General features: G+C 54.3%; 1 protein-coding gene across 3 annotated transcripts in view; it reads right to left on the minus strand.

Annotated features, from left to right (window-relative positions):
- The window catches only part of ITPK1 (inositol-tetrakisphosphate 1-kinase), a 164,169-nt gene that overhangs the window by 33,129 nt on the left and 108,320 nt on the right, over positions 1-22,720 (minus strand). For all 3 annotated transcript variants that reach the window (XM_015459328.3, XM_024981788.2, NM_001192489.3), the window contains one exon: positions 8,974-9,091. In XM_015459328.3, the coding sequence (XP_015314814.1) occupies positions 8,974-9,091 (118 nt within the window). The remainder of the gene's footprint in view (positions 1-8,973; positions 9,092-22,720) is intronic.

Genomic DNA, 22,720 nt, shown 5'->3' on the forward strand with positions numbered 1-22,720 from the left:
GAGCTTGACTCATGGGAACCACATGGAAATCTGCCAGGGCTTTGGGCTGGATTCCAGGAGAGGCCTACCCTTGTCCATAGAGCCTCTCGCAGGTCACGGTTATACACAGTGGTGGGCAGGGTGCCTGGGTCCCGACCCTGGCCCTACTCTCTCTCCCTGGGCTAGCCGCCTCTTTGCGCCTCTGTTTCCATATCTCCAAGAACGGGGTGGGAGGGGGGTGAATAACATCGGTACCTACTCCCCAGGCTGCTGATGAAGATGTGAGGACCAGCTGAGTCACTGTGAGCGGCTGTGCAGGGAGAAGCGCTACGTAACACTTGACTGCCGTGAGTCGGCATTGGGTCCCCTCCTCCTTGGGCACTGAGGTCCAGCCTGGGCATCCCTCTGAAGCCACCATGGGGTCGAGGGCCCCTCTGGAGCGAGGGCTGTCTCAGGTGCTGCTTGCGGTACCCCCTCTGGGAAAAGGGAGGAGGGAGGCCCTGTCCACTGCTCGGGCCCCGAGGGGCTCAGACAGAGCGGGAGGGTGAGCGAGGCTCACGGGCAGCCCTGCAAGGGAGCTGGGTCCCGAGGCAGCCTGGGGTGAGCCTTCCCCAGGCACAACTGGGCACTGCTCACTGTCCAGTTCACCCGGCTTGTCTGAGGAGAAGAAGGGCCTGACACCTCGGAAGGTCACGTGAGGACAGTGCATGTGAGGAAGGGCCCGGGCTCCGTCCACTCGGGCCCCTGGTCACGCAGACCAGGCAGTGACCCGAGGGCCTCAGGGCCCGGAACCAGCTCCGACGGTGCCCCTGCCCAGAGCCCTCTGAGGGGAGGCAGAGAGAAGCGGCACGTCCCAGGTGTAGACAGGCTCACACTGTCTCCCTGCCACCTACACAGGGCAGGGGGCAAGGGGATGAGAGGCAGCCCAGCAGGACTTCTGTGCGGGGCGGCCCGCCTGGGGCTGCCTGAGGCACCAGGACAGCTGGAAACGCCGAGGCTGCGTGAAGGTGGAGGGGACCGTGAGAAGGAACGTGGGGGCCTGTATTCTCTGAGAGCGCCCCCTGCTGACAGCTGGCAGGGACACCACACCTCAGTCCTGCAGCCGCAAGGAGCTGGGTGCTCACCGCCAAGAAGCGCAAGCCCGGGCACGGGTTCCTCCACAGGGTGTTTGGATGAGAACACAGCCCTGCTGACACCTTGATTCCCACCTGTGACTTCCTGAGACCAGAGACCAACCATGCCAGGTAGAATTCTCACCTACCAAGCTGTGAGATAACAAGCGGCAGGCCGGGGGCAGGCGGGGGTGAAGCTACCGAAAGCCACTCAGCTTGTAGCAACCAGTCGTGCAGCAACAGGAAACTCATAGGCTTGGTCACTAAGAGTTTTCAAAGAGGGACCCTCACTGTGCTATTTGGAGACACTAGGTGGTAGGGTGGGGGCATTTCAGCAGTGGCTACAGTCCCTACCCTGCTCCCGGGAGGCTTCTGAAGGGCCTCCTTAGGCCCAGCTGCAGCTGCCACCTCCCTGCTAGCAGCCTGATCCTTGGTTCACCAGCTACAGGCTTGCTGTGGGCAACCAGCTTGAAATTATTGGAGGGGGTGGCTTCTGGGTACAGACAGAGGGGAACAAAGGCCACAGGTCTGACAGGCCCTGTCTGACATGGTCCTGGTCAGCTGGACAAGCAGTCTCCCTCCCGTCTGACTCAGCTAATGACCTGTTTCATCCTGAGGGGACACAGTGCTACTTGTGCTGGGCATGCTCGAGGCCAGGATCGAGGAAGGCAGACACGGGCTGGCAGAGACAGGGACATTCCTGAGTCCCGTTCCAGCTTATAGAAACGGCTGCTGGAAACGCGGATTAACTCTGTGGCAGCTGTTTGCACTGATTTATGGCCCCTTCCGGACCCAAAGGCTTGCTGCCCCACTCAGCTCTGACTCCCAAAATGCAGCAGCCTTTTTCATTTTCAAAACGTTTTGAAAAATATTTGAAGTGCTCTCTCTGGCCATACACATTCTAAAAGCAGAATAGAAAATGTTAGCTTGGCCCAGTGCAAAGATGAAGCTGCCAGCAACGAAACAGTCCATATTTTAAAACAATGACTCATGGGACTTCCCCAGTGGTCCACTAGTTAAGGCTTTGCCTTCCAATGCAGGAGGTGCGGGTTCGATCCTTAGTTGGGGAGTTAAGATCTCACATACCTCCTGGCCGAAAAACCATAAAATAACACAGAAGCAACATGTAACAAATTCAATAAAGACTTTATATATGGTCCACATTAAAAAATCTTCAAGAAAAAATGAGACAATATCCTTAATCCCAAAAGTGGCTCTAACCGATGAATAAGAAAAAGACCACCAACCCAAGAGAAAAATGGGCAACATGAAAAGATTCATACTTAGAAGAAACGCAAAGGGTGAACAGACACATGAAGAAATGTGCAATCTTGTCAATAACAGAAAAAATGTAAATGAAAGTCAGGCAGTTATCATTTCTCCAGCAGCTGTGTACAATGGGGCGAAAAATTTGTTCAAACATTTTGGAGAACAATCCAGCAATATCCACAAGGTGAGAGATGTTTACCGTAGTCTTTGGGAAATTCCACTTCTAGGGATTAATTTTACAGAACTCTGCAGAGACCTGTGTTGACTGCAGCTCAGTCGGTGAGAAGAAAAAATCCAAATCAAACTGGAATGACTCATTGAGGTCAATATAATTGAATAAACTACGCTTTTTTTTTTCCCCATTCACGTGCTGAAATATGATGTTGCCATCAAAAAGGGCAGATCAGACCTACTCCTCTTCATCTTTGAGGGCTGACATGAAAAGAAGCCAAGACATATATTCTTGGAGAAAAAGCAAGTTATATGAGAACACAAGTAATAGATGCTGTTTCTTTTTTTTTTAAGCACACATGTATTTGCACATGTATGAGAAGGGCCTGGAAGGATTGATTCCATACTTAAGATGGGCGGCCTCTGGGAAGAAAGGAGGGGGATCAACAGGTGTGAGAATCACCGACAATCAGGGACCTGTCTGCTGACAGAGGGGACTCAGGACCAGTTACTGTGCAGGCCTCGGGGAGAGCGGCCTTCCAGTCCAGCAATTCGTGGGGTGTGCTGGGTGGGGCAGGCCTCTTCTCAGAAGCACGACAAAAACAAGGAGGGGGACCCATAACCCATGAGGTGGAAAGGGCTAAACACTGGAGGTGTGGCTCCCCCAGAAAGAGCCCTGGACTGAGCTAGAGGTTCCCTCGCACCAGACCCCAGTCTTGCGGGGTGGGCAGGCCGACACCTGGGGGGCAGGGCAGGTAGCTGTCTCAGGGGTCAGCTCCTCACAAGCCCACTCGCAAGGTGTTGTGTGAAGCATTTTCCTGGTGGGTTCATCCAAACTCCAGCCTCCTGCACAAGAGCAGGGCTGGAAGCTGACCCTGACTCGGGAGCAACGGTGTTCAGGGCTGCACCGCTCTCCTCTTCGTCCTCCAAGACTCCAGGCCCTCCTACTAACCACCAGCTCTACCACGTGCCTCCCAGCCAGGCCCCGGGCGCGCTGTGGGACCAAGGAGAGGAGCTGAGAGCACCTGGGCTCCAGCTCCGGGCTGGGCCCCCTGCAGCGGGCAGGGAGGGCCAGGCCTTCCCCGCCAACCCCGACTTGAAGGGAAGGCAACCAACCCCCTCATGACAGATGAGCAGACGACTCAGAGAGGCCCAGTGACTGCCCAGGCCACACGGGCAGGGCTGAGATTTGAGCCCAGGCTTGTCAGTGCCAAACCCTGTTCTTCTCCACTACCATGTGTCATTAACCTCAAAAAGGACAGGACTTTCGTTTCCTCAATAAACTGTATGAGGCAGAGACTCCATGACCGAAGCAGGGACCCTGTCTGGACAATGCCATTGCCTGGACACCAGGGGGTGCCTGGGAGCAGGGCCAGAGCCCCGAGCTCATCCAGCGCGTCCTCGGCACAAGTGCAGGTGAAGAGAGGCGGTCCACGCAGGGGCCAGGAGCTGGATTCAGGAACCACTGGCCAAGATGATACCCCGAGGGTGTGGGTTCAGATTCCAGCTCTGCATGCAGCAGCTCTGTGTCCTTAGCCAATTAGACTCAAGGGACACTAGTAACCTCACCGCTCTGGGGGGTAACCGTAGTGCCTTTCTCACAGGGGTCATCGTGAGGATTAAATTAACTAATACAGTGCCTGGCACGCAGCCGGTGCTGCCAGGGTCAGCTACCCGAGCACTGACAAAGCGGCCCCAGAGGAACAGGGACCTGCAAGCCGCACAACACAGGGGTTGCAGGCAGACCCGGGGCCTGGGCCTTGACTCCAAGGCCTCTCTCGCTGTCTCCTCTCCCACCAACAGCCCTGTGCAGCTCCCCAAGGGCAGACAGCCAGCCCCCACCCCTGAGTGAGAGCCCCCGGCTCGACCACACACACCCACCCGAGGCAGCTGCTCTGTGGGGATCATTTTTCCCAGGCTCTTCGGCAAGTTATTTTCTCTTTGCTTGGTGTCTAGATTATTCCAATTTAACCCAGCCCCCAACTGGCCTCCAAGATGAGTCCTGATTAAATTCCCACAAAACCCACAGGCAGAGACACTCGATCTGCAGAGGGCACCCCCCTTTCCTGGGGAGGCCCAGCATCAGATGGCCAACTGTTACCCCCCAGAGTATGCGTGTGGGAGAGCTGCCGGGGGAGCTGCCTTGAGCCCACAGCCGTCTCGGAAGGGCCTCTGCGCCCTCCACTAGGTGATCTGAGACCCTCTACCACCTGCTGACCCCAGGGCCAAGGACACACACCCACATCATCCAGTCACAGCCCAGCTTTCTCAGCCATTGCTCCAGCCAGTTTAGGAGCCGGCAAGAGCCTCGCCTGGGATTGTGTGGCCTGGGGCTGCAGGGCCAGGCCTTGGGCTCTGGACTTCTGCCTCAAAACCCCAGCCCTGGGCAGCAAAGCAGGTGCCTGTGAGAGACGAGGCCTGCAGATGCATGTCTAGCGATCTTGGCTGGTGATGCAGCCTCCCCATCTCCCCTCAGGCCTGCAGCAGGCAATGTTCAACCTCCAGGAAGCTCCTGTCCTTGGCTTGAACTGGATCCAAGTTCAAGGCCATCTGTGCCTCTGGTAAAGGGTGTGGGTGCAGCCCCGCCCAGAAGGCATTATCCATGTGGGAAACCTGTGGCCTAAGAACCCTGGGGTGGGTCCCTCTGTAAGCCTACCGACCTCATGCTATATGTTAGCTGGGCACATGGTTGCCCAGAATAAAGACCACAGTCCCCAGTTCCTTCGCACCTCAGTAGGTAACTCAGTTTTGGCCACTGAGATGTGAACAGAGCATCACCATAGCTTCTGGAACTTTTCCTTAAAAGATACCCAGAGCTGTTTCCCTTTGCTTCCTCTTTCTCAGTCCTTCTCTATCCTAACGTCTAGATTGTGGGTGTGGCTGGTGGAGTTTCAGCACCACCCTGGACCAGGAGGGGCCACACCAGAAGAACAAGGAGCTGGGGAAACTTCGGCTTTTGTGAGAGAGAAATGAAGCCCGTCTCATTTAATCCACCCTCCCCCAGGTCTCTACTGTGACACCAACTGTCTGTGGTTTGGAACACAGGTCTGAGGCAGGAAGGAGCCGGCCTCCCCCAGCAAGCTCTGAATTAGAAACGATGAACTCTGGGAGCATGGAACTGAGATGGTGCTGACCACGCCGAGGTCCTCAGACAGGTGAGGCTGGGAGCTCCCCGCAGCTCATGCTCTGCATGGAGATGGGTGGCCGCCTCAGTCCAAGGGCTCTGCCTGCTGTCCCCAGGGGACCCTCCCCACGTGTCACAGCCCACCGGGCCACCCCCACTGCAAAGCAGGGGGCCTTGGTCCCTCCCTGCAGCGCCTCCTCCATACCGCCCTGTCTTCTGTGCAGCCATCCGGGATCTCTGAGGACAGGGAAAGCCACCTTGGCACAGGGGGGTGGTGACAACTCCCAGAAGTCTCTGCCAAGCCCCTTCTCCCAACACAAAAGCGGTGTCATTTGGACGGCTGCAATTGAGGAACTTAGAGGGTAATTACGGCCCTTTACTGCAGGGCTTCCAGGAGTAGCGGGAGCGGGTTGGGGCGGCTGGGGACGCACTTCCCAGAGAAGGTGCTCTGCATCTCACAGACGCAGCCTCGCCTTGGAGGACGGGATGTGGGAGCCAGCAGTGAACCGCCCCGGGTGGGCAGGAAAAGGCTCCAGGAAGCCCCAGCCACTGCCTGCCCTCCTGGAAGAACACCAGCCCGGCTCCGTGCACACGATAAGGAAAACCCCGGGTGCAGCGGTCACGGCCTACCCACACAATTCCTGCTGGCCCAGGACCAAGCCAGTCTTGAGACTTGGGTCAACAAGTTCTCACTGGGCCCTCTAGTGGGACACCCCCGCGCTGACCTCTCTTGTGTTTGAGCTGAGTGGGGTCTGTCCTGTGTCCCCACTGGGGGCCAGTCACCCGCCCCTTACACCTGTGGGGGTCACCCTCTGCAATAGGATACAGGTGATGGCCATCAAGATCCATCCCTAGGCCGTGTCTGCACTGCCTGTCTAACATGCATCCTCGTCTCACTTACTAGCTCACATCCCTTCAAAGGCTGCTCATGAATGGGGTCCCCCACTGCCCGAGGTGTTCTGAGTCCCCCCACCCCTGACCGGTGGTCCATAAGTTGACACAAATACCCCCACTTCATCTCCCTCCCTGCTTCACTCCCACCTCTGCCCTGTCTGGGAGGCCCAGGCTTTCACCCCCTCAATACTTGCCCTCCCGAGAGTTAGTCCTGCTTCCTGTGCACCCTGCAGTCTCACCCCCAAACTCACGTGCTCACACACTAGATCTGGGCTCACCTTTGACCCCCAGCCCTATTTCTCTGCTCATAAAAACAAAGACAGACTCTTAAGAGCCAATCCAGTCAGCTCAGCCCTTTCCAGTGTAACAGGAGCAGGAAGAGTGGACCCCACTGCTGGGTGACCCCATGGGCTAAGGCCCAAGCTAAGAGCACTGCAGACATCATCCCAGGTACCCTGACCCTGGGCCCTGTGGATAAACCACTTTTTATCCATCTTACAGAAAACAGGCAAGGTCAGAGCAAGAGACTTGGCCAAGACCACAAGGCAGCAAGATTTGTAACCAATCTTAGTCTGTCCCCGCCTCAAAGTCTGGGCATTTTGCTCTAAAAAAGCCCTCTCAGCGGTAGCCTCCCTAATCCCATCAGAAAGCATCACTCTTCTCATGGACGTGTTGCCTCTGCTGACCTGCAACTCTGCCCATTAACTGGGCCTTCTCATCTTCTACGGTCATCTCCTGTCCCTTCACAAATAGTTGGCATCCGACACACACTCTTCCTAGGAAGAGGCAGATTTCCTTTCTAGAAGCACTGTTTGGCCAAAACATCACTACGGATCTTCCTTCTCCTCTGGGAGTACTGGTTGGATCCAGGGAAGGAGTGCAAAGAGAACAGAAATTGACACGGTCACTGATCACTCCAGACCCAAGGATGGAAGGACGCTAGCATGCTGAAGAAGCCTGCCTGCTTTGGGCCGTCTAGGAAGCCACGTCCTCTATGTTGTTATTCAGTTGCCCAGCCATGCCCGACTCTTCACGACCCCATGGACTGCAGCAACGCCAGGTCGCCCTGTCCCTCACCGTCTCCCGGAGTTTGCCCAAGCTCATGCCCATGCCCTGTGCTTCCTGGCAAAGGCCAACCACCCAGAGCAAGGGGCCTTAAGACCTCTTCCAGGATGGCCAGGTCCAGCACCCAGCTCTTGCGCAGAGCAGAGAACCAAGCAGGCATTGATTCCCCTGGCCAGGGTCCACGACTGTACCCATGCCAGGGGCTTACTAGATCCAGGGCCCTCTGACTACAGACATGGAAGTCAAGCTTAGGTGTTAGGAGTCGGGGAGCCTGAGGGGGAGAGGCCTGGCTAGATTCTGACTGGGCGGTTTCCAGGCTGTGTGATGCTGGTACATCAGCGAACCTTTCAGGACCTCCTCTGCCACACAAGGAGGATGACCTGGCCCACCCTGATGAGCACCAGCAGGGAGAAGGTAAGAGGAAGGCTAAGCCCAGTGCTGGGCACGCAGGACATACCCAAAAACGCTGCTCCTCTCTGCCATGCTGGTCCTGCAAGCCAAGGCACTCAGCATCACGTAAACACACACTTGGGCCCAAGTCACCACCCTGGTCAGGGTTCAAGGCAGCCCCCGAGGCCACACACACGGGACCGAGATAGCAGGAACGGGGGCTGCCTGTCCCTCCTCAGAGATGAACCCTCACCCAGCCCCAGGGCCCAGGAAAAGCACTTAAAACAAAAAAAATTTTTTTTTAAGAACTCTATGCAGGGACTGTGTAGACAGGCGGAGAATTAAGAGCTTACTGAGCGTGAATCTTTCTGAAACGCCCTTCTCACATAAACAGACACCTTGGGAAGGCGGTCTGACATCTCTGGTGCTGCCCTGCCCGGGAACGCGAGGAGCGTGAGTCCTCTGGGGCAGGAGCCGGCAGCTGGCAGGAGACACTCCCGCGGCTAAGTGGGAGGTGCCGGCCTGCAAGAATAACACGTACCCCTGTGAGGTCCAGCCGCCACATGACATATCTCCACGCATTTGATTAAAGGCCTCTAATTTCTCTGTTTGTCTCTTTTACCCAGTTACATAACTCCCCTTGCCTGCCTGCTGCTGAGCTGTTCACACACTTCTGCTCTCTAACCACTGTGTTATCTGGATATTTCATCACATGCATGGGTTTAAGACAACAAAACAAATCTGTCTTGATGTGGCTGGAGCTACTCCCCCAAAAAGCACCCTGGGGCTTTCATTACCTAACTCTGCCAGTCACGGAGGGAGAAGGAAAGGCCCTCCCCAGAATGTACAACTGCTTCCTGTGTCAAAGTGCTTAAAACGACCAGACCCCATCTCTCACCCAAGCAAGGACCGCCTTATGTCCACGAGGTGGGCCGACTGCCATCGGGGCCGAGCCACTGGAGTCCGTACCTTTCATGTAGGCCTCGATCTTCCGGATGAGCTCATAGGACTTGGACCGGTCAAGCAGGGTCCTGATGGCAGGAAGAGGGTCCAGGACAATGGTCTCCGGGTGGGCATCAATGTATTCCTGGAAGGAAAACACACTTCTTCTGGTTAGAGAAGGGAGACTGATGCTGCAACGGGGCTGACAAGCAAGATTTCATCCCGTGTGCCCTCCCCGCATCCATCCCTCTGTGCTCCGTCCTCCCACCAGGCCTGACTTCTGGCTGGGGCATCACCTGGTCTCAGGACACAGGCTCCACTTAGCCCCACTGGGATCACATGACTTTGATTAGACCAATCAGCATTTTCCACCTCCTGGGGCTGCTGTCTCAGGAGAGGACATGTGACCAGAGTCCATCCAATCAGAGGTAGGCTCAGCACTTTTGTTGGGAATGCTGGGACACTCTCCCTCTTGGAGGACAAGAGGAAGCTGGGAGACTGGGCAGCTGGGAGCAGTCATCCTAAGATCTGAAGGAGACAGGCATGATGGAGCCAAGCTCAAAACAGAGCCCAAACTGAGAAACCAGAGGTGAGAAAAGGAGAACCACTGGGTTCTGATCAGCTGGTTCAACTCCTGGATAGAGCCTCACGGGAAACCAGACCTGCTCCCAGGGTGGGTTACGCTCAGTGAGAGTGGCCAGGACCCTGCCCTGAAGGCTTCTGAGGCAGGGCTGGGGAGAGTGGGATGCCAGGATTCTGTAGGTCTGTGAGAAGGTGATGAAACACGTGATACAGGCCAGCCACCTGACCCTCGGGTGCCCACTCCAACAAGTGCTTATTAATACCCAATGGCACCCCACTCCAGTACTCTTGCCTGGAAAATCCCATGGACGGAGGAGCCTGGTAGGCTGCAGTCCATGGGGTCGCTAAGAGTCGCACCTGACTGAGTGACTTCACTTTCACTTTTCACTTTCATGCATTGGAGAAGGAAATGGCAACCCACTCCAGTGTTCTTGCCTGGAGAATCCCAGGGACGGGGGAGCCTGGTGGGCTGCCGTCTATGGGGTCGCACACAGTCGGACACGACTGAAGCGACTTAGCAGCAGCAGCTTCACAGTAGACCATGGACAGGTAAGCAGAACTGTGATAAGATTAGTCTTTACAGTCTTCTTGGGGAAATAACATTAAGGCACATTAAGAACAAAAAACCATTATCTGAAACAGGAATTCAACAAAAGACACAGGAAGATGTTTCCAGGAAAAAAAACACAGGATCGTGGCCCTGCCATGGGGCACCTCTATGACTCGAGGAGCCTCAAGTCAGTGGGGGAGAGCAGCTTGTCAGGCAGACAAAGTAGAAGAGACCATCCCTCTGGCCCTAAAACTCTATGATGCTAAAGACAAAAGTGAGGGACGCTGGCATTACAGGAGATGGGCTCAGAGAGGAGGCTGGCTGTAAGGAAGGCCATTCACCAGCTGTTGTTACTGTGGGTTGACTGTGCACGCCCACCCCCAGATCTGTTCAAGTCCTAACCCCTGGTCCCTGTGAACTTGACCATGTTTGGAGAGAATGTCTTTGGAGATGGAATCAAGTCAATGAGAGTGAAAGTGAAAGTCGCTCAGTCATGTCCTACTCTGCGACCCCATGGAATTCTCAGACCAGAATACTGGAGTGGGTAGGCTTTCCCTTCTCCCGGGGATCTTCCCAAACCAGGGATCGAACCCAGGTCTCCTGCATTGTAGGCGGCTTCTTTACCAGCTGAGCCACAAGGGAATCAAGTTAATGTGAGGTCATATTGGATTCAGATAGACCCTCATCCATCAACTGGTATCTTCAAGAGGAGGAAAATGGGGACCAAAGACACACAGGGAGAGGGCTGTGTGAAGACAGAGACTCTGAGTGAGGTCAGCTGCAAGGCAAGGATGGCCACAGCCACCACGACCCTCCCGCTCAGACCTTCAGAAGGAACCAACCCCGCAAGGATGGCCACAGCCACCACGACCCTCCCGCTCAGACCTTCAGAAGGAACCAACCCCGCAAGGATGGCCACAGCCACCACGACCCTCCCGCTCAGGACCTTCAGAAGGAACCAACCCCGCAAGGATGGCCACAGCCACCACGACCCTCCCGCTCAGACCTTCAGAAGGAACCAACCCCGCAAGGATGGCCACAGCCACCACGACCCTCCCGCTCAGACCTTCAGAAGGAACCAACCCCATAGACACCCTGACTTCAGACTTTCAGTCTCTTCAACTGAGAGAATAACCTTCTGTGTTTTAGGCCACTTGGTCTATAGTACTTTGTTGTGGGAGCCCCAGGGAATAAACACACCAGCTTAATTCACCCTCCCCTCCAACTCCACAAGCTCCCTCTGTGAGGTCAGCAGAGGCCAGGGGGAAAAGCCATAATGCTTCTTTTCTAGCAAACCTTATCAGCAAAAAGAATGTGCCATTGGGATTATTCTTTTTTTTTTTTTTTTTCCCCCAGTGAACCTATTTTGGTTCCTAGGAATCATTTTTAAGAGCTCTCAACACAAAAGCCAGAGATTCATATCTCCCTCTCTGAAATCTGCTCCTGCCTGGTGTTCCATACCAGAGTATCTGGTGATGGGTTCATTGGTGTCTTTGAATTTTTTATTTTTAAATGTCTCTGCTCCCGAGGGGTGGCCAGTACAACACACATCTGAGGAGGCCGTCTTCCCTTCCTCACACCTGTGAAGTCCACGGCGCCTATACGCTCTCGCCCAGAGAAGGTCCTCTCCAGCACGCGTCTGCAGACCCAAGTGCAGAAGAGAAGCTGCCTTCATGCCTCTTCTTCCTGAGAGCCTGGCCCACTGCCCGGCTCACACAGACGGGCCAGCACTGGTAAAGCAGAGCCCACATCTGGACCCAGAGGGGACAGGGGACGAGCTCAGAGGTGTCCTTCAGGAAGGTCTATCCAGGGCTGTCCTCAGGCCAAGGAGCCATTCTCTCTCCTATGGCCACAGCCTCACCTGTGCACCGGTACCTCTCTGCTGCCAGATCCCCAGAGGCAACTCCCACCATCGGCATGGTTCCTTCGCCAGAGTGTGTCCCTCAGAACTAGGCCTATACTGACACCAGGGCCTGTCACTCGGGAGACACCAAGACTGACATATATGATACAATCAGACCATGTCCTCATGTTAAAAGGTCATCCACTCAAGTAAAGCAACTACATAGACTCCAATACAAATTAATTATAAAAAATAAATAAAAGTGAAATGCTGACATTTTTAAAAAAAATAAAGTTTGAAGGGTGAAATCTAAGAGAATAACGTAGGTAAACTTCGAGAGATTACTTGGAATTAGATTATGATGAACTTTATGATCAGGGCTTCCCAGGCGGCGCTAGCGGTAAAGAACCTGCCTGCCAACGCAAGGGGACATAAGAGATGCTGGTTCAATCCCTGGGTCGGGAAGATCCCCTAGAGGAGGGCATGGCAACCCACTCCAGTGTTCTTGTCTGGAGAATCCCACGGACAGAGGAGCCTGGAGGGCTACGTTCCCTAGGGTCACAAAAAGTCAGACACGACTGAAGCGACTTAACAGGCACACACACCAACTTCATGATTCAATTAAAGCAGACTAAACTCTACACTAAGGATTAAAGAAAAAGAAAAGGTTATCCACTCAACAAACTTCGCATCACCCACAGCGGCATCCTGTCCTGCAAACAATGGACAAATGACAGCCTTCGAGGGTTTCCCCTACTCGATCTGGCTGACGTATTCACGTTCTGAGTTACAAACGAAAAGTTCGTGATGCCCTCACCACCACTGCCCACCTCCCCATCCCCGAGCCCGCAGGGAGAAGCCTGGCACAGAGGGAAGAGCGAGGGACGGAGAAACCCCCGCCCCTGGTTGCCGTCATCTCCCACTGTCACCCTGGACGAGCCACTTGGCATCTCTCGTCTCAATTTCCTTATCTGTGACTTGTGAGTCTAAGCTGGAGAAGCCTAGGAGCGGTGTTTATGCGGCATGCTTCAAGGCCACACATGAGGCTGCTCTGCAACAAGCCGGGCAGCCACGTGGTAGAGACACAACAGGTAACGACAGGGACACGCACGCTCCCTGCCTTCCTCCAAAGGGGAGGCAGCATCGGAGACGTCGCTTCCGCTTCTCCCCCAGCCACCAAGGGCCAGTAAACCATGACCCCTCTCCCCTCAAATATCCCCACTGCAGTACCAAGAAGACTTGTCCACACAGTTGCCAGATAACACAAAGCTTGTTCTGGTCCCACTTTTGTTCATTTAGGGCAGTGGCCTCTATAGAGAGAACTCGGGCTCATTAAGACGTGAACTGAAGCCAAAGATGCTAGAAGAAACCAAAGTGGGAAAGATCTGACAAGCAGGCGCCAACAAGCTTTGGACCCGGGATGAAAGCATCAGGATTAAGAGAAGAATTATTCCTGAACACAATCTCTTTCAGGACAAAGAAGGAGTTTTTTCCAATCACCCCACTATCCACAAGCGGATTTTCTTCCAAGCCTTTCAGCTTATCTATTGTATCGCGGGCCTCATGCATTTTTCACAAGTCTCTTAGAATTACCAAACACACTGCTGGAAGGGTGAGTGCTCCGTATCATTTTATCAGCACTTGGAGGAATAAAGGCCCAAACCATCTCCATGGCAAATGGTAAACACATTTCTGTTAGAAGGCCTGTCTCGAACACCTAGAAAGGCATTCTGGAAGTTAACTAGGGGGAGCCTGGCTTTGAGAAGCCAAGGCAAAAGAAATGCAGAAATACACAGCCTGGGGTCAGCAGGGCCGGGGGAGGTTTGGATAATACTGACAAAGGGGCACAGACCAGCCAGATGCCCCCAAGGCCCAAGGGGTTGTGAAGCTGAGAGGGGCACCTGGCCCTCTGCTGGGCCGGGGCGGAGGCAGGCTGGGGTCGAGCTTTCCCCGCAGGGAATCTGAGCCGAATGAGAGGACTGAGATGAGCACAGGAGATCCTGTTTCCTCCGCATTTACAGCCCGGAAAGGAGCAGGACTGCAACACGAGGATTTGCTCTCCTCTGAAGACAAAATGCAGGTGGGAGTCCTGAGTTCAAATCCCGCCTCTGTCACTCTATGTCCGTGAAGAAGAACCTGGAATTAAATCTCTGATGTTCCCTTTCCTGTGGGTAAATGTACATTCTGAATAAAACCTGTCTCAGGAAACTGCGTGGACAGCGAGGAGATGACAGATATGAAAAGGGTATGGGGAGTTCCCTGGGGTCTAATCGTTCACTGCCGTGGCCAGGTTCGGTCCCTGGTGGGGGAACTGCGATCCTGCAAGCTACACGGTGCAACCAAAATAAATAAAAATTCAAAAAAAAAAAAGAAAGAGTTGGTAGATAGAAAACGAAAAGGAGGCCCATGACTCTGAGGCATAGAGACACTTAGGGCCCAACCTGACTGGAGGCCTCTGAGACTGCTGTGCCCTGCCCCGTCCAGCAGACTGACGGCCCAGGCCAGCGCTGCACTTGGGGGTGAGCACCTGGGCTGCCCCAGGCTGGCCCATGGACCCTCGGGGCACGACACAATCCCCCGCCCACGGCAGCCACCCTCCAGGGCAGCTCGGGTCCTGACGGAACCCAGCTGCCTGCTCCTCACAGGGCAGCAGGCGAGGCGCCCAGGACCCGCCCCCTGGATCCTCAGGAGGTAACAGGGCTCTGGCCCACTTCTCCCAAACGCCACAGGTCTCTTTAGAGAGTGGCAGCACAGGGAACTGGGGCTTCCCTGGAGCCTCGGATGGTAAAGAATCTGCCTGCAATGCAGGAGACCCAGGTTCGATCCCTGGATCAGGAAGATCCCCTGAAGAAGGGAATGGCAACTCACACCAGTATTCCTGCCTGGAGGATCCCATGGACAGAGGAGCCTGGCAGGCTAGAGGAGCCTGGCAGGCTAGAGTCCATGGGGATGCAAAGAATCAGACACAACTGAAGAGACTTAGCAGCAGGGTCACAGGGAACTATATTCAATATCCTGTGATAAGCCATAATGGAAAAAAATATTTTAAAAGAATATATATATATGTATAACATCATACACATAAGCTCTACATTGTGCTGTAGAGCAGAAATCAACACATTATAAATCAACTTTAGTTCAGTGAAAAAAAGAGAAAGTGGTGACTCATATTTCAGAGATGCGTACTAAAACAATTTACAGATTAAACACGATGTCTGGGATTTGCTTCACGATGACCAGGTGCGGGGGGTGGGGGAGGGAAGGAGGTGAGACACAGGTTAGAGCGGAGCGCCCACAAGCTGCTGGCCGCTGAAGCCAGTGATGGACGGGGGAGGACACTGCCACAGCCTCTCAAGCATTCTTAAATTTTCCAAAACAAAATGTTTAGGGGTGGGGAGGGAGATGGGAGGGAGGCTCAAGGGGGAGGGGACGTGTGTACATGTGGCTGATTCATATTGAGGTATGGCAGAAACCAGCACAATACTGTAAAGCAATTATCCTCCAATTAAAAATAAATCAACTTGAAAAAAAGGAAAAAAAAAAGTTTGGGGGGAAATGGGGAGGAGTGGGGGAAGTAATGAAATCCTCCATCTTCAACTCCCCATCCCCCCAACTGTGCCAGAAATGAGTTCAAACAGCAACACAAACTTTCAGGAAAGAGCAGGAGGCAGGCACCCAGATGGGAAACACAATGAGAGACGACAGGGTAAAGATGATAATCAATAAAATAATTGATCATAATTCGAAATACTAGCAGCTCCTATTTGCCCAGGACTGGCTACATGCAGGCCACTGGATACAGGGGTTCACAAGTATCATTTCTTTACATAAAAATCCTATCAGGTAAGAGCTAAAACTATAAATCTCTTTGAAGAACACATCTCTGTAAATCTTCGAGACCTTGGATCAGACAATGGTTTCTGAGATATGATACGAAAAGTACAGGCAAAAAAAACCCCACAAAAACTAAACTGGACATCATCCACATCAGGAGCTTGTGTCCAGGATGCGACCTGCCTCGGACCTGGTGCTCTGCAGCGAGGGAGGGCCCGGGCATGGCCTCACCTCATCACGTTCAGGACCCAGGAAGGGGAAGTCTGTCCACTGGGCTGTGTCCTCCAACCCCGACAGGAGGACTGGGGATTCAGACGTGATGGACAGGTGGAAATCTATGCCTCTGAGGGCTAGGGGAGCTGGGATGGAGGAAGCACCACCGCACAGCAAGCTGGGCATCTTGGCTCTTCCCTAGGCCTCAGCTTCCTTCTCTGTCAAGCAAAGGTCACTGCTGGGAAGAGGTTACACATGTTAAGAGCTGAAGCTGCCAGACTTGGCACAGTCCTGCCTTCCCCACTTGCGAGGCTGGGCTTCCATAAGCCTCGGTCCTCACCTGTGCACAGCTGAGTTGGGCAGGTCTAGAAGAGCAAACACACCGAAGCCTGGGGCCGGCGAGGGGGAGGAGCATGGAGAGGCTGGGAGTTGCCCTGACCTCCCACGAACAAGCGGTCTCCTTGCTGGGTCTCCAGGTGGCCGGCTGTTTGAAAGACGGTTTCCTGGGCAGTCACATCCAGCAGACACTGAGGCAAGCCCCACAGTGGGAGGAGCCGGAGGCCCTGTCCTTGGGGTGCTCTCAACCTCCATGGAGGCTGGACAGGGGACAGCACGTGGATGCTAGCAGCGGAGCACGTGCAGGGCTAGGTGAGCTAAGTGCCCGCTCCCCCACCAAGCACTCTGCATGTTAACCTGCAGCCTGGAGGGAGAGGCAGAGGAGCTTTTCAGAAGAATTTCAGAAAAATTCCTGCTGGCCAGGAAAAGTGGTCGGCTCGGGGGTGGGGGGGCAGGGGAACCAGGTTGGAAGCCATTCCTGAAACAAGGGATTTGACAGCACCCAGTTGGCTGGATAAAGTCCATCTCTTGGTTTAGTAATCGGCCTCCTTCCCTCCAGCGGCCTGTCCCCCACCCCGGGAAGAGGATGTCATGGGGGAGGACAGGAGCTCTGCACCGTGAGTAGGAAGGGAGCTCACTGCCCACGGCTGAGGACAGTGAGGGCAGGGCAGGGCCGGGCGGGGCAGGGCCGGACCAGGCTCAGGGGAGTGGCACTGCTCTTCTGCTTGATGGGGTGCTAGGTACACGGCCTATCTGTGGCAAAAAGTCCTCAAGCTGCTCACAACACATACACTTTATGTTGTTATACTTCAGTTCCTAAGGGGGCGTGGGTGAGCTGGGAAGCAAGCACTGGACTAAACAGCAAGGCTCTGGTTATAGTTCCTGCTATGCACTGTGGCCTGCCTGGTGCTCACCCTGTCTAGGACTCCACTTCCCATGTGAAGTATCAAAAAGGGAAAATGGGACCCAATTCCACCATGCATCGCCCCCCATGGCCCTGGCAGCCATCAACCGAAAGTGGCGGTGACCCCTTGGGAGTGACAACAACCTTCTGTGCTGACCCCAGGGGGATTTCGGAATCTGGGTCATCACGTGGTTCCAGAAGCAGGTAAGCATCAGCATCAGATAGACTCAACATGCCACGCACAGAAGACACGCTCCAGGCAGACTCCCAGGATCCCAGGAGTCAAGGTCTGCGTTTCAGTTAACAGCCACCGAACGAACACTGAGGAAGAACTGAAATTACTTCCTTGTGGCTGTTAAAAATTACTTGTGGGGGTTTTTACGGGAACGGAGGTGACCTTGGGCTTACTCAGCATAATCTCACTCCTTCTGGTTCTTCCTGAGAGCAAGACCTGAGCCCGGATGGTTGAGCTGATGCCACAAAGCCTGGCCGTTTAGCGGGCTCCTTCCACACCAAGTGGTGGGTGAAAGCCAGGAAGCTTCTGGTTCCTCTGGTCTTGATATCACGATGGGAGTCCTGGCAGGATGCTAGGATGTGTTACTATTATTGACAGCTACAACAGTAATCATGACAGCAGCTAGCTTTTCCTAAACACTCAGCAAGTGCAGGACAATGTCCTATACCTTGCAGGAACTGGCCTTTTATTCGTCACAACAACCCTATGCAGTAGGTCCTATGAGCAGCCCCACTGGACAGACAGAGAAACTGAGGCTCAGAGACCCTCAGTACTTTGACCAGGCTCTCCCAGCTAGGAAGTAGCCAAGCCAGGATCTGAATCCATGCCCTTTGGCTCTAGAGCCCTCCAGTCAGTGAAGCAAGGCGTGGCAAAACTGGGTAAACAAAAAGAAGCATCTCAGTTCCAGCTGCAAGCCTGGGTCACTCAGGTTCATTCATTTTTTTAGAACTGTTTTAGAATTTTCCATTATTTATTTATTTATATAAAACAGAAAAGACGGGGCACTCTTAACATGGGCCCACAGATAACCAGGAGGCGAGGCGGAACCTTTCCTTTAAGCATCAAGTCATGATGGTTTAGTGGAAAGAAAACTATACTGGGAATTGAGGGCCCCAGGGTCTTCGACTCTTGGTGTCATGAACTAATTCTGTGACTTGCAAAAAAAAATTACATTTTCTCATATCTGAAAACTTTCTTACTTTCTTTTAAAATTTATGTTAAAAGGCAAAAAGCAATAAGCCTTTCTCATGTTCTGCCAAGCCAAGCTGAGGCCTTTAGTCTGCTGGTTCCGCCGTGAGGCCGGGCACCTGCACATGGGGTCCAGCTCAGGGAAAGGCTAAAAAAAAGAGGAAAGGCTGTGGGCCCACCTGCTCCTCCGACCACCCCAGGGCCTGCACCCTGGTTCGCCCTACTTCCAAAGGCCCCCAGGGACCTGGGGCAGTCTGCATCTGTCCCCAACCCTGGGTCCAGACAAACTGAAGACAGACCCTTCCTGGGAGAGCAGGCAAACGACACGGCCGGACGCCGGAGTCCACAGCAGCCTCTGTGAGGGGAGCTGCGTGGCACCGAGGGAAGGACTCGTGCTGGGTGCACAGGCGGGTGGCCGTGGGCGCTGCAGGGTTGAGGAAACGAGCCCCCGGAGGGAGGTCTAAGATTGCAGCAGCGTCAGCAGCAATGCCCCCTTCAGAGGCACACGCGCACTTCTGCAGAGAGTGAGACCTGTCACTGGAGGGCAGCTCCAGGTGACTATGAGATCATGAGCCGGGCCGAGCAGAGCTTTCTGGGAGAACCACCAACCAACCCTCTGGGCAAACCACTGACACCTGTCATCAACCAAGGCCAGGACCCAAGGTCCCCCCAGGCAAAGCCTTCTGACACCACTCCGAATACCCGCCTGTTCATTAGAGCTTACAGAAAACCACTATCAAACATACTCCTGAAGAATCCACACTAGGCCCCAGTGGTGCTGTGATGTCACACAACGTGCCAGGCAGCCATGGCCCTAGCCAAACCCTAGCATGCGAAGCTGCTCAACAATCATATGCTGAGGGTCTAAAGAGGCAGTGGCATCTGGAACAAGGCTGGGTCTGACTCCTGCAGCTAAGCCTCGAGAGTGGGCTCCCAGGAGCCAAGAGAAGGTTGTGGCAGTATCCATAATATACCAGAATATATATATTCATGTATACCAGAATATACAATGGACTGCCAAGTCCAGTCACGCAGTGTCATTTGCAGTCTACTGACCTGCGCATGCAGTATACAACCTATGCGACTGTCCCTGACAGTCAGCCAAGGTTTGTACCTTCCAATCACTGGCAGACCACTTCCATCAGGCCAGCCACAGCACTGGGACAGTCCTGATCTCAGCACCAGGACTCTAAGACACTGTGAAAGTTAAGGTACAGGCAGAGTCTAGAAATTTGGGTTCAGGTCCTAGAATCGCTCTTAATTTTACGTATGCTTCTGAAGGTCGTAAGCTATTTGGACCTCAGTTTTCTCATCTATAAACCACAGAGTCAGGATAACATTTAAAACATCCGTTCTGACTCTTAAGTTCTAGGATTTGTTGGTTCCACAATGTGATAAACAAAGAAGACAGCTCTTCAGGTACTGAATGGAGCCAGACTGGTACACAGGGGCCCCAGGCCTGCTGCCCTCGAGCTGTGCACAGCATGGTGACTGCACAGGACAAGCTCGCTGCGGCGGTGGGACAGAGCAGAGGGCAGAAAGCCAGAGGGACGGCACACGAGCAACAGACAGATGACGGCTCCAGGTCGGGGACAGATGCCCACCCGCTAGCTCAGCTAAGCCCACGCACACTGCGAGACTTTTCTCTGCCATCACCAGTTGCCTCTCCATTCCCCCTCAAACTAGCCGGGCATCTAGACGACACCCTGCACCCACTGCTGCTTCTCTAACTCTTCCCAAATGGCTCCCGGGGAGAGCAGGGCTTCCCATCAGCAGGCGCCTCGGTTTTAATGAAACCTCGTTTGTATTCCAGAGAGCTCTCAAGTGTCTGAGCACCCAGCCTGAGGCCTCCCAGACAGCACGAGACCAGGGAGGGTGACTGTGTGTGTGTGTGTGTGTGTGTGTGTGTGTGACAGCACGAGACCAGGGAGGGTGACAGTGTGTGTGTGTGTGTGTGTGAGACAGCACGAGACCAGGGAGGGTGACTGTGTGTGTGTGTGTGTGTGTGTGTGTGTGTGTGTGACAGCACGAGACCAGGGAGGGTGACAGTGTGTGTGTGTGTGTGTGTGTGTGTGTGTGACAGCACGAGACCAGGGAGGGTGACAGTGTGTGTGTGTGTGTGTGTGTGTGTGACAGCACGAGACCAGGGAGGGTGACAGTGTGTGTGTGTGTGTGTGAGACAGCACGAGACCAGGGAGGGTGACTGTGTGTGTGTGTGTGTGTGTGTGTGTGTGTGTGTGTGTGACAGCACGAGACCAGGGAGGGTGACAGTGTGTGTGTGTGTGTGTGTGTGTGTGTGTGTGTGTGTGTGTGTGACAGCACGAGACCAGGGAGGGTGACAGTGTGTGTGTGTGTGTGTGTGTGTGTGACAGCACGAGACCAGGGAGGGTGACAGTGTGTGTGTGTGTGTGTGTGACAGCATGAGACCAGAGAGGGTGACAGTGTGTGTGTGTGTGTGTGTGCGTGTGTGTGTGCGTGTGTGTGTGACAGCACAAGACCAGGGAGGGTGACAGTGTGTGTGTGTGTGTGTGTGTGTGTGTGTGTGTGACAGCACAAGACCAGGGAGGGTGACAGCATGTGTGTGTGTGTGTGTGTGTGTGTGTGTGTGTGTGACAGCACGAGACCAGGGAGGGTGACAGTGTGTGTGTGTGTGTGTGTGTGTGTGTGTGTGTGTGACAGCATGAGACCAGGGAGGGTGACAGTGTGTGTGTGTGTGTGTGCGTGTGTGTGTGTGTGACAGCACAAGACCAGGGAGGGTGACAGCGTGTGTGTGTGTGTGTGTGTGTGTGTATGAGACAGCACAAGACCAGGGAGGGTGACAGTGTGTGCGTGTGTGTGTGTGTGTGTGACAGCACAAGACCAGGGAGGGTGACAGCGTGTGTGTGTGTGTGTGTGTGTGTGTGTGTGTGTGTGTGTATGAGACAGCACAAGACCAGGGAGGGTGACAGCGTGTGTGTGTGTGTGTGTGTGTGTATGAGACAGCACAAGACCAGGGAGGGTGACAGTGTGTGCGTGTGTGTGTGTGTGTGTGACAGCACAAGACCAGGGAGGGTGACAGCGTGTGTGTGTGTGTGTGTGTGTGTGTGTGTGTGTGTGTGTGTGTGTATGAGACAGCACAAGACCAGGGAGGGTGACAGCGTGTGTGTGTGTGTGTGTGTGTGTGTGTGTGTATGTGTGTGTGTATGTGGTGTCTTCAGCCACAGAGCAGCCACAACCCACCCCCTCTCACTGGGGGCTCATAAGTGGACAGAGATGTGGGGTGACTGATAATAATCGAGTAGGGCAGTGTTGCCATGTTGGGGTGTGGGTAGAGGGAGTAATCCAGCTACGGGGGAGAGGGGAAGAGGGGAGGAGAGAGGGTTTCTGGAAGTCGGTGACGCCGAGCCACAAAGGGTCACAGGCATGGGACACATGAAAAGACATTCCAAGCAGAGGAGACAGCAAAAACAGAGGCATGGGGTGAGGCCGCCCACGTGGTTGGGTGGACAGAGCTCTCAAAGGGGAGGCTACGTGAAGACAGCAGGGAGAGACAGCTGGAGACGGACCAGCCACGGGGTTTGGACTTGATCCTAAAGCAACAGGTTCTGGGCTGGGGAGTGACGAGCCAGCCCTGAGCTTGGCGGTGACTCGTCCAGCGGTGTGCAAGGCTAAGTGGCTGAGCTTGGAAGGGACGTGTCCTGGGCAGCGTGTCAGGCAAAGCGCTGGCCTTGGGGGCACGTGCGCCAGATTTCACCGGACAGGAAGAACCGAGATGCTGCCTGACCTTTGGCACAATATTGTGCGTGACCTGGCGAGGTTCTGAAAGGAAAACGATGGTGCAATTTACCCCTCAGCCTATTTTGCTCTTCAGACCCGTTATTTAAACCCGGGAGCTCAGGCCAAGAGGCCAGGCCCTTCTCGCACAGGGAGTACGGAGGAGAAAGGCTGGGTGCACACGAGTACTAAACAGGAGCAAGGTGAGCAGGTTCAAGGCCCAGGCAGGCTGAGTGAGCCTGGCTCACACACTGCCCTTCCCAGGACCCTGAGTGCCCAGCAGGAAAAAAACAACAGGATGAGGAGGTGAGTACTAGGTCCCGGCACGCTTGGATTCTCTGTGACTTGCTGCCAAATGAAACTGATTAGAAACACCTCCCAGAGGGGTGGAACAGGGGCAGGACTTGCTTGGTGGGAGTGCTGCTGGCGCAACTTCTATGGAGAGACATTGGGAAACGGCCAAAATTAAGACATAAACTCAGCATTTCTATTTCTAGGTATTTTTCCCACATAATTCCCCACATGGGCATGCAAAGATGTATATGGTCAAGGATA

Source organism: Bos taurus, chromosome 21 (assembly GCF_002263795.3).
Source record: "Bos taurus isolate L1 Dominette 01449 registration number 42190680 breed Hereford chromosome 21, ARS-UCD2.0, whole genome shotgun sequence".
NCBI classification, from domain to species: domain Eukaryota; kingdom Metazoa; phylum Chordata; class Mammalia; order Artiodactyla; family Bovidae; genus Bos; species Bos taurus.